The 17308-nt window shown below is 31.3% G+C and overlaps 1 protein-coding gene across 1 annotated transcript; it reads right to left on the reverse strand.

Moving 5' to 3' along the window:
- Positions 1-5493: 5493 nt before the first annotated feature.
- Positions 5494-11162, reverse strand: LOC134683542 (BTB and MATH domain-containing protein 15-like). Its single transcript, XM_063542854.1, has 3 exons — positions 11122-11162; positions 8737-9044; positions 5494-7204 (listed from the first exon to the last, which is right to left on the reverse strand). Exons 2-3 carry the CDS (start codon positions 9005-9007, stop codon positions 6789-6791), a joined length of 687 nt encoding a protein of 228 aa, XP_063398924.1. The 5' UTR covers positions 9008-9044; positions 11122-11162; the 3' UTR covers positions 5494-6788.
- Between the last annotated feature and the right edge of the window lie 6146 nt (positions 11163-17308).

Below are 17308 nucleotides of genomic sequence, written 5' to 3' on the forward strand. Positions count from 1 at the left end.
TGCATACAGAGGCTTCGAATTATTTTTCACAAATTTTTGAATGATGGTATTTAACACATACATATGGTCAGTTGTGCGACATCCTTTAGTAAAACCAATTTGCTCACTTCTAATTATATTTCTAGTTTTTAAAAATTTTGTCAACCTGTTATTTAGAATTGAATTAAATAACTTGCCTATGTTATCAGCAATAGTAATGCCCCTGTAGTTTGATGGATCATGATTAGATCCAGACTTGTGAAGGGGGTGATAAAGCCTTGGCCCCATAACTTTGGGTAAATAATACTTGAAAATACTAAATTAAAGAGTTTTTGTATTAGAGGGATACAAACGGTTTGGCTATATTTTACCATTTCATTCGAGATCATGCTGAATCCATTCGATTTAGAATTCTTAAGACTTTTTATTGCTTTTTCTATTTCCTTAGGTGTTATTAAGTATTCAAGTTCATTAAAACATTTTCATTGTGGAATGATTCAAGTTTCTTCTTAATCAAATCATCACTATATTGTTCATTCTTATTTAATTTTTGAAAGTATTCTTACCATTCAGATGGGTCAATAGTATTCTCAGATTTGTTTTGACTATTAGTTGAGATATTTTTAATTTTATCTAGTAGTTGCCAATAGGCTTTGGGATTTTGATCATACACATTATCGAGTTTATTCATGATGTCTTGTTTGAATTGTCTTATATTACTCTTCTTTCTTTTCGATACGATTTCAGGCATTTAAAAAAGGACCCTCGTACATAAGGATCTGTGTTGTGATTTTGCATTAATTTGTATTTTCGATATGAGTTTTGTTTTAAATTTATTATATCTTGATCTTGCCATTCTCTATTCTTTTTAATTTTCTTCTTGCTGTTTTTTGGTTTTCTAATAATTTTCTTTAATGATAAATCTGCAGCTTTTAGGAAAATCTTATTTAAATCTTCTGCGGCATTATCAATTGAATCTTGGTCATAACTTTTATCTTTATACTGTCTAAAAAAAAAATTTGATTTTATTTGAATTTATGGCATCTTGAAATGCTGAGACTGAGTTATCATCCCATATATATTTATCTGGCATTAAAGCTAGATTTAAGTTTCTTTCATAAATTTTTGTGTTGCATTTTAACATGCATGAGATCTGACAATGATCTGACAAATCAGGTAAATAATTATGAGTGTGAAAATATGTGAAATTTGGTAAGAGTTCCTCAGATGCTAAAACACAATCGACAACACTACTTCCTAAAGGTTGGAAGCAAGTGTGTGCACCCATTAAATCACCCATTGTTCTGCCATTAAGGATACGCAATGATGACGATATACATAGAGATAGGAGTTGTCTGCCCCTAGTGTCTATAGAACTATCTTTACTTTTTCTTTGAATTAGACTAGAATCACATTTGTAATTGTCAAATAATGGAATATGTTTGTCTGAATCCGTTTGGATATAATCAATTTCACAAGCAGTTCTTGCATTTAAATCTCCTGTTATCATGATTTTTCCTGATTGGGAATATTTTACAATATCATTTTCAATCATTTCAAGAATATTATAATTCAATTTTCTATAGTAGGAAGAATTTTCAGATGGATTGTATACAAAACAAATGTATAAATCTTCCTGAAACCCGAAGAATGTTCTGTCTAACTTTAACCATATAAAATCATTTGTGGCATGTTCTAAAAATTTAACACCTAGTCTTATTGTATTAAGTATATATACTGACAAGCCACCATGTCTTTTCCCACTAGGTTTGGTTCTAGGTCTTATAAGATGAACCGGTCTTTGAAAATTTGGAAGTTCTAAACAATTATCCAGATCACAGTGGGTTTCTTGCAAGCAAAAAATGTCTTGCTGTAAAAGATTGGCAACAAAAGTATCATCTTCAAATTTGTTAATTCCCTTACTTATATAACCATTGATATTCCATGTTGAAATTTTCAAGTTTTTTTTGTATAAATCATGTGTGCTTACAATGATCAATAAAATAAGCATACACTAAGACCAGTAAATATAAGTCATAAAAATATGAGTTGCATGTAACTGTGTACTACAGAGATTAGTGATGTATAGAATAAAGTACATACACATAATAATAATACATTTGTTTATATTCATAAAATTATTCATTTTCTTAGGAAATGTATACATATATCAGTTGTTGCGTGTGTGTACATACATGTATTTCTATAATTGTTTTTAATATTTATGTCTGAAGATATTGTAGACAGACTCTCTCTGTAGAGGAGAAGAGTTAATAATAAAAATCAAAAATAGTTACTTATGATATACATTCATTACATTTATAATATAATTATTATTTTTTTTTCTCTTTAAAATGTAGTTCTCGTTCATGTATGTTTTAACATGTTTTGCAAATACAAAGTCAGTGTCATGATGGTCTTTTTAACTAACTTCATCTGTCCTGATTTTAATATTATTAACTTTTGTATTACCACATATCATTTGCACCAGTGTTTTGAGTCTTTAATCTCACATTAAAAAAAATAAATAATAATTCATATACAGATCATGAAAACAGTGACCAGTCACTAATAAAACATCCGCTGCATTCGATAAACGGGAAGTTGAAGAAGGGAGATTGGTGTACAAACACATTTATCTATTTTGAAATTTATGTATTTCATGATGTTTGGGATTAGATTGAGTTGAAAGATGATAGCCTATCAGATGTGTCATAATCTTCGAAAATCGAGTAAATTGTTATTGATGTTGAGATCCTAACGATAGAGGCGTGCTCTCCAGCTCTTTAATTTAGTATGTTGCCAATGATCATGATGGTGAATTATAATTTGTGCCATACCGTAACTGATGCCCAGTTAGGGAAAAGGGCCATCCTGTAGTTATGACACACACACTTTTGACTTTTATCTCCATTTGTCTTACACCTATATATCATGATGGTGTTATAACTGTATAGTTTCAAATATGTATCTGCGATGAATGCAATGTGATCGACTACTTTAATCTTTAAAGTACTGAACAGTAATCACGAAGGATAAGATTGAGATAAGATATCGAGTCAATATAACCATTATATAAAGGTTAGAAATAACAGTTGTCCGTACTTTGTTGTACGTGAATTTTTTTTCAAAACGACCTGTTACAGTATGAATAATACAGTAATTAAAACAGACCAAACTTTTAGCAAACGGCAAACCGAGTAAATATATAATGCCCGAACAGTAAGAAAAATTCTATAAATCAGAGTCACTTCTAATGGCCGTTATAGCAACCGACCAAAATCAGTTTCGAAAAAATATAGAATAAGCATGAACGTATGTGCTTTTGAATGTGCGTAAAAAAGGCTACTGTTCCTTTAGTATGTTTGCTTTACCTTAACTGCTATAATACAGCTACAAAAGGCGAACGTTTTAGTAGACGATCGTGAATCATCAGAATGTAAGCAATAAGTATAGATAATAGCACATAATCATTTCTTTACCTACAGTTTTATCATAAAATACAAATTAAATCCAGTGCCACCTTTTAAAAGTCACTAAGTGATAATACATAAAAAGAAGAACAAGTGAGGATAAAGAGATGATCTCAGCTTTCCAATTGTGAACTTTCTATTTCTAAGTATCAACATTCCAGCAGCACCTGCATACGGGGTATGTATCTCCCAATTGATACGGTATTCCCGTGCATGCATTTCCTATCATGATTTTCTTGATAGAGCGTTGCTGCTTACAAGTAAGCTATTAAATCAAGAGTTTCAAATGGTGAAGTTGAAATCATCCCTTCGTAAATTTTACGGACGCCATCACGAATTGGTTGACCGTTATTGAATAACCGTTTCACAAATGATATCGGATATGTTCCTTATGTCGTAACTGCATTCCCCTTCCCTTTCATGAATGTGACCTACCGAATTAGACTATTTACCGGATTTGATATCACATAAGCAACACGACGGGTGTCACATGTGGATCAGGATCTGCTTACCCTTCCGGAGCACCTGAGATCACCCCTAGTTTTGGTGGGGTTCGTGTTGTTTATTCTTGGGTTTTCTATGTTGTGTCATGTGTACTATTGTTTGTCTGTTTGTCTTTTTCGTTTTTAGACATGGCGTTGTCAGTTTGTTTTAGATTTATGACTTTGACTGTCCCTTTGGTATATTTCGCCCCTCTTTTATACATTTACATTATTTATGCATGTGTCTGTCCCAAGTCAGGAGCCTGTAATTCAGTGGTTGTCGTTTGCTTATGTGTTACATATTTGTGTTTCATTCATTTTTTTAAATATGAATAAGGCCGTTAGTTTTCTTGTTTGAATTGTTTTACATTGTCACATCGGGGCCTTTTATAGCTGACTATGGGGTATGGGCTTTGTTCATGGTTGATGACCGTGCAGTAACCTATAGTTACTTAAGTTTTTTTAAATGACCTAGCCTGGCGAATGCCCTCACAGGGCCCGTCAGGCATATATGCATATTGACCTTTTTTTCATTTATGCCTATTGACCTCAAAACATTTCAATTCTATAAACTAATTCAGAAACATGTGCACCTGTTCGATTAGCATACACCTTGTACTTGTAAAATCATATTTGTTATGTTCATATAATAGACACTCAATACATGTGACATACATTTTACAAACTACATTTGCTCAAATATAAATCATGTTTTTCATCACAGTACATGGACGGGGGAAGACAACTCTCTACTATTTCTGTATTTCATTTGTTGTCTGTCTTAAGTCTTATTCATTTTTTAAAGTTTTGACTCTTTCTTCATCAGGTTTAAACTTTTAACTTAATTTTTGTCCCATAAAGAAATATTTACAATTGTTTTGATTGAAAACTTTCTCTTCATTTTTGATAAAGCTGTCTTTAGCAATTTTGCATTTCAATAATCAATAAACCTTTTTTTTCTGTTATAAATATAAAAAAGAAGATGTGGTATGATTGCTAATGAGACAACTATCCACAAAAGACCAAAATGACACAAACATTAACAATCATAGGTCACCGTACGGTCTTCAACAATGAGCAAAGCCCATACTGCATATATTCAGCTATAAAAGCTAGGCCCCGATAAGACCATGTAAAACAATTCAAGCGAGAAAACTAACGGCCTTATTTATGTAAAAAAATGAACAAAAAACAATTTCATTTTAATTCTAAAGATAACAACGTTATTGCAGAAATGTCATCTTATTAAATCAAAACCTATTAAATGCAAAATAAACTTTTGCTTTGTAATTAAAAAGATATACACATTCAGTTTAAATTCATACCATTAAATGAAAACTGAACCACAGAATTTATAAATGATAAATGACTTCCTTACTCTTATTTCAAAATGACTTTATACTATTCCTATATACATTTGGTTTCATTTTTGTAAAATGCTTACATTTTTTTAAGTTCAAACTTTTTATTAATGATATCTATTTATACACTCTCAAATTATATACAGAATGAAATTGTACTGTAATATGAAGCTGATCAAACTTTTTCAACCGTGGAACAGTATATCTAACCCGAACCCATTGTATAAAAACATTTAATCAACGTGTGGCTGACTGTGATCAATATATATATATGTTCCTGATTCAACTTACCAAAAATCTATGAACTTGAATTCTTTTCAAATAGGGTTGAGATCCAAATATAGGTATAAATAGATTCCATATTTTTGTTAAACTGTACTACCCCCAATGTGATACTCTGGTGATGTTGGTTGAAGATTTTATAGCTTATTTATTCTAAAATGGTTTCAATTTAAGAAATTCACATCACTACCTCTATATATCCCCTGTCCATCGATTACCATTATATATCAGATAAATTGTTGTTTATGTATACAGTATTTGTTATCAAAATAAAAACAAATGGAAGTTTGACCTTTTTGTTTTTATATTTCAATAAGTATGTAAATGTTCAAAGTTTGATAAAAGTCAAAACTTTTGTTAGATTTCTATATTGTGAATTTTCTAGCTGTGCTTTACTCTTAGTTGTTGATCGCTATGATTTTACAACATGGTTATCTTCAGGACCGCACAAAATATATAAAACAGCTCTAGTTCTTTTAAATTTTATTTCATTTGCGCCAATTGTGCAGTTGTAAATTACAGGTGAATGATATTCAATTATTTAACAATATAAACCTCACCTGGCAGACAGTTGTACATATGTTATGAATTGTCAATTATTACATGTATATAACTGTCGTCCTCTGCAAATATATGTTGTCATTTTCATCTGGCTCAGAAGTAGTGGAGGAAAATCAAGTCTGTTGGACTAAGTTCAGAGTATTAAGACAAATCAAGTACGTATATATGCTCACCTTCAAGTTATGCACCTTATTTCTGGGCAGCTGCACCAGTTGAAAATTGTAAGAGAACAAATAACAGTCCAGCATTGTTTGATTCGTAGTACAATATGCAGTTATATTTACTGCATTAGACATAAGACATAAAGCTGTATTTAGAGTGGGTATATACAATACAAGTACAAACATAAGCTCAGAAGAGTTTTCAAAACCAACGGAGCAACAATTAAAACAAAACCTACATCAAGTCATACACACATATCAGTATATAAACATGCAGCACAAAAGTTATGTGAAGCAATTAACATATTCAACATACACTGAAACGTGCGCTTATAATGGCTTAAGAGATAAAAAGACAAAAGGAACGACAAATTATTATGCACATTAAAAGCACATAAAGGTTAGTTTGTTACAAAATTTAGATTTAAAATTTAAAATTAGCACAAAGCAGCAGATGCAAAAATCCAAAATTCAAGCCATTATCTATGTTTATTTGCCTAGCAATGCATTTGCTGCTTCGTTGATCCGCCCTTGTTGTGATAATTTGCAATTATAACATAGACTCTTCGTAATATTTTTCAATTCATACAGGTATTGGCTTATCCCCGACTCCAACTTTTCACATCTCTTCGACAAAACGGTGAATTTGGTATCACTCGATATACAATCAAATTTTAGTGCATTTGAAAGTTCACTGTAAGAGTGTGTGTATGCCTTCTTAATACATGCATGTAAATATCTTGGACGTTCATAAAATTCGGCTTCTAAAATCTCGGCAACTAGCTCATTGCCATTTTTGTATTCCTTTTTGTCCACACTCGCCGCCAATGCCTCGTCGATTTTTAACAATGTCGTTTTAGTCTGATACTCATGTGCCAAAGGTAAAATAAGATGAGCTGTCTTTTCTGAAAAATAATAATTATTTCATAATTATACATGATAAAGTGTGTATCGTAAGACGAAAAAGTTACACTGTTATATAGTTCAGGCTGTAAGGAAAGACAGATGCTTGTCACCAAACTGGTTTTATAAAAAAACAAAGATTTATTAAATATTTCAACGGTTGTCATAGTTTTTTTATAAAAATAAACGTAAAAAGCATTATTACTAGGCGAAAAAGGGAGGTTTTTTGTAAGATTTAGTAACTGAAGTAACCATTTTTTTTAAAGTACGAAGACTAGGTAACGTTATGAAATAGGCACGGATACGACTAACTTGGAATAAAAATGAATTGCTAGCAACATTTTCTCTTCATAATTAATGAAAGAGAGATTGCGGAATACTTTTAGTATACGGTCGGTTTTTAGAAAGATTAGAACAATACACTAAGAAACATTAATGATGACATATTCACTTTCACGAGTGAATAATTCGATCTCATTAAAACCGTATTTATGTCACCTTCTATAGCTGTAGATTGGTTGCGCATAAACAAAGGGTGTTCAGCTATAAAGAGGACAATAGTGTCAACATTGAAAGCAAAACAAGGGTAACCAATTTACTTGACTGATTTGACGCACAGTCTAATACATGTAAAACCGACGATTAACATATTCATTTAACCTTTCTATAATATGAAATCAAAAAGAACTAGGCATATCTAATAGCACGTGTTTGCTATCAATTTATAGCTATATTTATATTTATACTGGGTTACATGTCCGGAGGTCACCTTGATTTTTGAGAAATTCAGATACATATTATCGAGTCTATGTATCGTAAATTAATTATTTTAGACTTTTATAAATATTTAAGACACGTTGACGTTTACGTTTAAGTATGTTTTTAAATCGAATTTAAGATTTTAGAGTTACAAATCGGTGAAATTTACGGTTTAAGCCTCTTTTAGACTAGAGCATCATCTTATGTTAATAAATGATTTTTTCCGTTGATTAAAATGTTGTCAATATTTTTAAAGTAAATAACGTCCGCAAGCAAACTACAGAATTATACAATATTCAAGTAGTTTGCTCCATACATTACGGAAGATACCGGTAGTTTAAAAAACAGGTGTACATGTATCATATACGCACGCATAACCATTCAAAATCATTTGCACTCAGGTTTCTATAACATATTTGTGTGTTCATTTTACAGGTAAATACAGGTAAATTTGTGGAATTTATTATGATTATGGAGACTGCCTAGATATCATGATTATGTCATAATTTTAATTAAATTCATTATATTAACAATAGTGTGTAAAAAACAAACGGGCATAATAGTGAAAAATGTCAAACAGTAAAACTGAAATTGATATCTATAAACAATTGTGATATCTTCACAACGATTAAGAAAGGGTGAGGGTATTTAAATACAATCCAGCTTGTAAATTCATCTTTGACTTAAAAAGTCAAAACACATAACCAGATACAATTATAAAACTTACAACGCAATTATATTTTTTTCAATCAATTCTTATCAAGCATAAACTTACCAGGCAATATCAATCCTTTAAAACCAGGCAATGTATGTCTTAGAAAATGGCTAAATGCTGTTGGGTCTTTTTCTGGAAGATCTATTTCTCTGGTGTCTTTTTCTTTAAAATTTCCGGTCAGCATCGCCAGGAAAACTGGCGACTCAGCCATAAGCTGGCGTTTGTTTACATAAAACTTTTCATTGCCAACTTTAATTATGAAATCCGTGAATTGAAACGCAGGCTTGGACTCCTCAACTACATTTTCTGTTTTGATTCTTTTAGCCGTCATCTCTCTAGATTGAATTATTCAAAGAGGTATACGATATCTACAACAAAAGTTTGACAAACTTTAGAAATATTAATTAATATAGAAAGGACAATTTTAAAACCTTCAACTTTGTACTTGTTTGGCTTCATAATTATTTTGATATGAGCGTCAGTGGTTTCTTTAAAGAAAAAGAGTAAAAGGAGAAGTTAAAATTCGTTTAGTTAACCTTACAAACTAGCAACAATTATCGTTTATAACGATAAAAAATTATCATTATTTCCTCTTAAAGATTTATTTATAACTGTTTGTAAAGTGCAATCGTTGATAAATTTTTGACACATGATACTACAATAATAAAAACAAATGAATACTCTTTAAATATGTGTTAATATCAACACATATCAGATATAAGCTTCTTATGCTAAGTTTGTTAGTCCCTCATATATGTGACGTTTACATATGCATCTAATTTACATAAAAATGACAAATAAATAATTTATCATTTCTCTAATTTTTTGAAAGAGCAAATGGTTTTGAAAAGACAGGAAAAGTGTCATTATCTAAAATTTGCTAGATGCAGAAGCACTTTCAGAAGATGTTATAATTGATCATTTGGTATGACATCTTAGAAATCGTTATTGAATATTTTTGTCAGTATTGATCCTGTACTATATTTCTTTTTCTAACGGGTTTAATTGCCAAAATCTTTACTTTTTTCTTGTAACTTTTAAGTAAACTATGTATTTCATACAAACAGAAGACTCAACGTACCAGGGATGGTCTCTTCCTATATGGAAGCATACACAGATGGCCTTTGGAATGAGTCCCTTTTTAATCTGTCAAATATATCTATGGGTTATAATTTCACCAAATATGAAATTTGAAATTCTAGCTGCAAGGTTATATTCCCTAACCCATCTGATGTCAAGTTGTAGTTCAATATTGCCAAAAAAATAATGCAAAGAACTATCGAAGATCGTATGAATACCTTTCCTATTCTGTCAATATCAATTACAACTTGCTGACAATTATATGTCAGTAGATAGATATAGGAAGATGTGGTGTGAGGTATGCAGGTATGCATACAGATAGTATAAACAGATTTCATAGAAACTATTTATCCTCGATATAAAAGGAAGGATTCAAATTTCACTAGCGCAAAAGAAAAACGTTGAAAATGTAGGCAATGGGTCTACGGTACATGTATTTTACATTAAATTACTTGATCTTGAAAACATTATGCACAGTTTGCATATTGTTACTAGTTACACAAATAGAAATTCATCTAATTTGTTTCTCTTCGATATGAACGTAGGACTTAAAGTGACTGTTTCATAATTAATATATATCGCTAAATAAAGGCAATAGTAGTATACCGCTGTTCAAAACTCATAAATCCATGGACAAAAAACAAAATCGGGGTAACAAACCAAAACCGAGCGAAACGCATTAAATATAAGAGGAGAACAACACACACAGAAACGGACCAAGCATCAGACAAAACACCACGAGAATAACAAATATAACATGAAAACCAAACACATGAATTTGGGATAGACAAGTACCGTGCTACGTCTTATCTCAATATCTCAAAAATAAGAGGAAACACAAACGACTCAACGTTAAAATGCAACACACAGAGAAACGAACAATAATATAACAATGACCATCTTCCTGACTTGGTACAGGACACTTTTAAAGGGGAATAAAGGTGGTGGGTTGAACCTGGTTTTGTGGCATGCCATAAAAACTTCTTTAAACTGAATTAAACATGAGACCTTCCTAGTATTTCGATGTCAATTACATTTGGTTAAGAATTATTATTTTTTATTTCTTATTCATAACTGTTGATGTTAATGTCCTTTGGCTTTTTAAGTCTGTATTTACTCCTTGGTTTTGATTGTTATTGTCTTAGACATTGTACAGACACAGATCTTTCACACAAAAATGTCAGACATATGTCTTCTTCCATATGTAAATTGAGGAATTAAAGTGTTGCTTCGTAATAAAAAAAAAACATCGTTAAAAAATCATGGCAAAATGGGAAAATGACATTTGCTAGACCTGTCTCATCTCTTAAATCTAATTAAAAAAAATATTTGGCTTTTATAGTGAACGTTTAAATAACTACTTACTTTTTCAATTTATGGCGTACGTACTATATAAAGGAAGTAAAACTATTTATGGAATAGTTTAATAATAGATTTTTATTCTTACAACACACAAAAGACTTATCAAGTGAACTATCTACTCAAATATTCACTCAGTATTCTCCCTTATCTTACATATTCACAAAAAATAAAGAAACTTGTTTTTATGGCGTCTGTAGTCATTTAATACAAAAATAAGATTTGAAATGATTAGCAGGAGACAAATAAAGAACACATGTATTTAAGATTAGGACTGTAATTTCCAGGCAATAACACGTAGTTAAATTAGATTTATGAGGCTGGGGGTGTGATTTACAGGATAGATCACATTGACACAAAATATAGAATTGAGCACAATGATTAAAAAGATATAAGGTGTAGAAAAAAATACAGAAATGAAGGAACCACAGGCACTTGTCTCAGATTTTATTCTCTCCTGTATACTTCAATATGACACATGGTACTGATTAAACTCGCATGTAGAAAAAATGTCACGTAGTCGCGAAGTTCAGTTATATTTCGATTTCTTGGTTGTCAACCTAACTCAAACTTGTTGTGCCATAAATCTTAATTGATTTATCTACAAAATGGTGTCTAAAATGCTTACCTTTTGTTGTTGGACTCATTCGTATCAGTCTGACAGAAGTTTGTCGACCGTACTGATTTTCGATGAGAGTTTGAATACGGAAACTTTGAGTTTAAAAATAGAAACTCGTTAGACATTCATCAAATAGAATTAAACACACTTACAATCTGGATGATAATTTATATTCAGCCAAAAACTCATAGAATTTTTCCTAAATACTTTTTATCATTAATCATTAAAAGTTGAAATCATCACTTCGTAAATTTTACGGACGCCATCATGAGTTGGTTGACCGTTAGGGAATATTCGTGTCACAGATGATATCAGATATGTTCTTTATGTTGCTTACCTTTCCGGAGCAACCGACATAACACCCAGTCTTTGGTGGGGTTCGTTTTGCTGTTGCGTTCTTATTTGTGACATTTTTACCTATTATATTTGTTTGCTGCATATGCTTATTGAAAAGAACAAATAAGCATGTATGAACAATGTTTTTTATTCTTCTCATCGACTAATTTTAAGGAATGTTCCACATAACCTTTAGCATGACAGGAAAAGTGTCATTATCTAAAATTTGCTAGATGCAGTAGCACTTTCAGAAGATGTTATAATTGATCATTTGGTATGACATCTTAGAAATCGTTATTGTATATGTTTGTCATTATTGATCCTGTACTATATTTCTTTTTTCTTTTCCGATGGATACATCTGTTGTAGAGTTGTCACTGACTCAGACGTACTTATGTTTATATATATATATATATATATATACGAGTCTAAATTGAAAACTACGTTCAAACCTATGATTGCGTTGGATAAAAACCGCAATTTTTATACGTGTGCATGTCAAACAAATTTCGTTGTAGAAGGGTCTAAAAACAGCACAAACAACATTTTCCAAAAGACCAAAAGAGTGAAAAAGTATATTTAAACAAAACGCATTTGACTAACAGGTCGAACAACTGATGTTCTTTAACCCTGCTGACTGCCATTGGCGATTGCCAAATAAAATTGATCACAAGATGTTACAAAATGGATCTCAATATAAATTTAATACGTCACGATAAAAAAAAAAAAAAATTGTTAACTTGTGGACAGGATGTAGAGCCACAAACTTCGGCGTCAATATTTCTTTAGTACACCATATCCGGATTTCGACAATAAATGTCTCTTCAGTGATGTTAGGGATCGAAACGGTATTTGGAAGGCCATATAAAAAGTACCCTCATTTTTAGAGAAAGTACCCTCATTTTTAGATTAACTCTTGAATTTTAAGAGTCAATATATAGGATGAACGGATCATATAATCTGGAGGGAAAATATGATACATGCCCAAACAAAAAATATAAACGAGTCTAAATTGAAAACTACGTTCAAACCTATGATTGCGTTGGATAAAAACCGCAATTTTTATACGTGTGCATGTCAAACAAATTTCGTTGTAGAAGGGTCTAAAAACAGCACAAACAACATTTTCCAAAAGACCAAAAGAGTGAAAAAGTATATTTAAACAAAACGCATTTGACTAACAGGTCGAACAACTGATGTTCTTTAACCCTGCTGACTGCCATTGGCGATTGCCAAATAAAATTGATCACAAGATGTTACAAAATGGATCTCAATATAAATTTAATACGTCACGATAAAAAAAAAAAATTGTTAACTTGTGGACAGGATGTAGAGCCACAAACTTCGGCGTCAATATTTCTTTAGTACACCATATCCGGATTTCGACAATAAATGTCTCTTCAGTGATGTTAGGGATCGAAACGGTATTTGGAAGGCCATATAAAAAGTACCCTCATTTTTAGAGAAAGTACCCTCATTTTTAGATTAACTCTTGAATTTTAAGAGTCAATATATAGGATGAACGGATCATATAATCTGGAGGGAAAATATGATACATGCCCAAACAAAAAATATAAACGAGTCTAAATTGAAAACTACGTTCAAACCTATGATTGCGTTGGATAAAAACCGCAATTTTTATACGTGTGCATGTCAAACAAATTTCGTTGTAGAAGGGTCTAAAAACAGCACAAACAACATTTTCCAAAAGACCAAAAGAGTGAAAAAGTATATTTAAACAAAACGCATTTGACTAACAGGTCGAACAACTGATGTTCTTTAACCCTGCTGACTGCCATTGGCGATTGCCAAATAAAATTGATCACAAGATGTTACAAAATGGATCTCAATATAAATTTAATACGTCACGATAAAAAAAAAAAAAATTGTTAACTTGTGGACAGGATGTAGAGCCACAAACTTCGGCGTCAATATTTCTTTAGTACACCATATCCGGATTTCGACAATAAATGTCTCTTCAGTGATGTTAGGGATCGAAACGGTATTTGGAAGGCCATATAAAAAGTACCCTCATTTTTAGAGAAAGTACCCTCATTTTTAGATTAACTCTTGAATTTTAAGAGTCAATATATAGGATGAACGGATCATATAATCTGGAGGGAAAATATGATACATGCCCAAACAAAAAATATAAACGAGTCTAAATTGAAAACTACGTTCAAACCTATGATTGCGTTGGATAAAAACCGCAATTTTTATACGTGTGCATGTCAAACAAATTTCGTTGTAGAAGGGTCTAAAAACAGCACAAACAACATTTTCCAAAAGACCAAAAGAGTGAAAAAGTATATTTAAACAAAACGCATTTGACTAACAGGTCGAACAACTGATGTTCTTTAACCCTGCTGACTGCCATTGGCGATTGCCAAATAAAATTGATCACAAGATGTTACAAAATGGATCTCAATATAAATTTAATACGTCACGATAAAAAAAAAAAAATTGTTAACTTGTGGACAGGATGTAGAGCCACAAACTTCGGCGTCAATATTTCTTTAGTACACCATATCCGGATTTCGACAATAAATGTCTCTTCAGTGATGTTAGGGATCGAAACGGTATTTGGAAGGCCATATAAAAAGTACCCTCATTTTTAGAGAAAGTACCCTCATTTTTAGATTAACTCTTGAATTTTAAGAGTCAATATATAGGATGAACGGATCATATAATCTGGAGGGAAAATATGATACATGCCCAAACAAAAAATATAAACGAGTCTAAATTGAAAACTACGTTCAAACCTATGATTGCGTTGGATAAAAACCGCAATTTTTATACGTGTGCATGTCAAACAAATTTCGTTGTAGAAGGGTCTAAAAACAGCACAAACAACATTTTCCAAAAGACCAAAAGAGTGAAAAAGTATATTTAAACAAAACGCATTTGACTAACAGGTCGAACAACTGATGTTCTTTAACCCTGCTGACTGCCATTGGCGATTGCCAAATAAAATTGATCACAAGATGTTACAAAATGGATCTCAATATAAATTTAATACGTCACGATAAAAAAAAAAAATTGTTAACTTGTGGACAGGATGTAGAGCCACAAACTTCGGCGTCAATATTTCTTTAGTACACCATATCCGGATTTCGACAATAAATGTCTCTTCAGTGATGTTAGGGATCGAAACGGTATTTGGAAGGCCATATAAAAAGTACCCTCATTTTTAGAGAAAGTACCCTCATTTTTAGATTAACTCTTGAATTTTAAGAGTCAATATATAGGATGAACGGATCATATAATCTGGAGGGAAAATATGATACATGCCCAAACAAAAAATATAAACGAGTCTAAATTGAAAACTACGTTCAAACCTATGATTGCGTTGGATAAAAACCGCAATTTTTATACGTGTGCATGTCAAACAAATTTCGTTGTAGAAGGGTCTAAAAACAGCACAAACAACATTTTCCAAAAGACCAAAAGAGTGAAAAAGTATATTTAAACAAAACGCATTTGACTAACAGGTCGAACAACTGATGTTCTTTAACCCTGCTGACTGCCATTGGCGATTGCCAAATAAAATTGATCACAAGATGTTACAAAATGGATCTCAATATAAATTTAATACGTCACGATAAAAAAAAAAAAATTGTTAACTTGTGGACAGGATGTAGAGCCACAAACTTCGGCGTCAATATTTCTTTAGTACACCATATCCGGATTTCGACAATAAATGTCTCTTCAGTGATGTTAGGGATCGAAACATATATATATATATACGGGAGTGTGTTCCTTCGCGGACACAGCTTTAACAGAGTAATGAGGAAGAAAATTAAGAATGACTCTCCGAAAATTTAATGGGCATCACTATGAATTAGTAAATATATATGATGTGTCTGTGTCTGTATCTTATCTACATAACAACATTAGTACCACGTCTTAGCATGTGGTCAATCATTTACATCGCCTTTTCCTGAATAAGACTGTTTTTGGAGTGTGAATTTGCATTTGAAGTATACGTAAATTCATACATCCACAATGCATGTATTTAGTTATGATGTGGCTTTTGTAAATTGGTTGAAGATTGTGTTGTGTCTTGTCGTTTATGGTTTGAATTCTATTTTTATTTTCTATACGAATGTGAAAGATAAGATGATTTATGAGCTAGTTCTTTTATATGATTTTTAGTGTAGAACAACTTTATGCACATGAGGCATTTGCTATTAAACATTTTGATTTAAAGAAAAACCGACATGGTTAGAAAATACCGATAACACAGTTCTATATTTATATTCTTCAACGGTTAACACAAATTCAAAGAATAACACCATTCCGAACTTTATGGAAAATTCAACGAGGAAGGTTCATAATTTGATGACAAAAGCTTAAGCTTATACACTTCAAACGCAATTGAATGAATAATACCTGTCATATTAAAATGACTTGATACTGGTGGATTCAACCTGGTTTTTTAGTTTTCATTTTTTTTTTCTTGTGTAACACACGAAAATAACTGCATTAGGGGTACTAACAATAACGTGTAAACAAAAGAGACGTAATATGTAAAAAGGTTAAAACTTTAGTACATCAGTCAGCATGGTATTATATTTGCATATTCGTTATAATATACTAACATAAAAAAAATGCTATGATAAGGCACGTGGTGCAAACAATATTCATTAGATTATTGCACAAGAATGAAGTTTTCAACATGTCTTACACTTTAGAAATTAAAAAAAAAACAACATATTTTTACTGCATATACCTGATATATTCTTTAAACACTTTTATTTCACATTTTAAGTTAATAAAGTCGTTCAAATATTAAATGCTATCCATGTGTTATATAAAAAATAAAGATAAAATGATCCCTGTATGCAGCTAATGGTGTGTATAGGGCAACATCTAAAGCTTCATTTGAAATCTATTCCTTGACCAATAGTATACTAATTGCACTTAAATATGACGAAAAATCCAATTATCTATAATTGATGTTTTCATTTTATTTTTGGCATATAAAGATTGATACCTTCAGAAATATTGTACTTGTAGTGCATTTTTGTCATTTTAAAAGAATTTTGTAAGTATCCCAATTTTCTTATAATATTGCACATTTGGTAACTCAATACAGAAAATATTTTTTCTGGTGATGTAAACTATAGCCATATGTTATTTTTGTGCATTAAGTCGTTAACTACACGTTTTTTTAAGAAGAAAAATTCACTCGCCTTTTATTGCATTATTAAATAAAATCAAATTTATTGACAATGA

The sequence above is a fragment of the Mytilus trossulus genome, chromosome 9 (genome assembly GCF_036588685.1).
Source record: "Mytilus trossulus isolate FHL-02 chromosome 9, PNRI_Mtr1.1.1.hap1, whole genome shotgun sequence".
Taxonomy (NCBI): Eukaryota; Metazoa; Mollusca; class Bivalvia; order Mytilida; family Mytilidae; genus Mytilus; species Mytilus trossulus.

Bases quoted from the DNA above. Each gene is read 5' to 3' on its own strand.
- LOC134683542 (XM_063542854.1), bottom strand. From the start codon at position 9,007: ATGACGGCTAAAAGAATCAAAACAGAAAATGTAGTTGAGGAGTCCAAG. The intron at 7,205-8,736 runs GTAAGTTTATGC...ATTATTTTTCAG, and splicing joins TAAAGGATTGATATTGCCTG to AAAAGACAGCTCATCTTATT.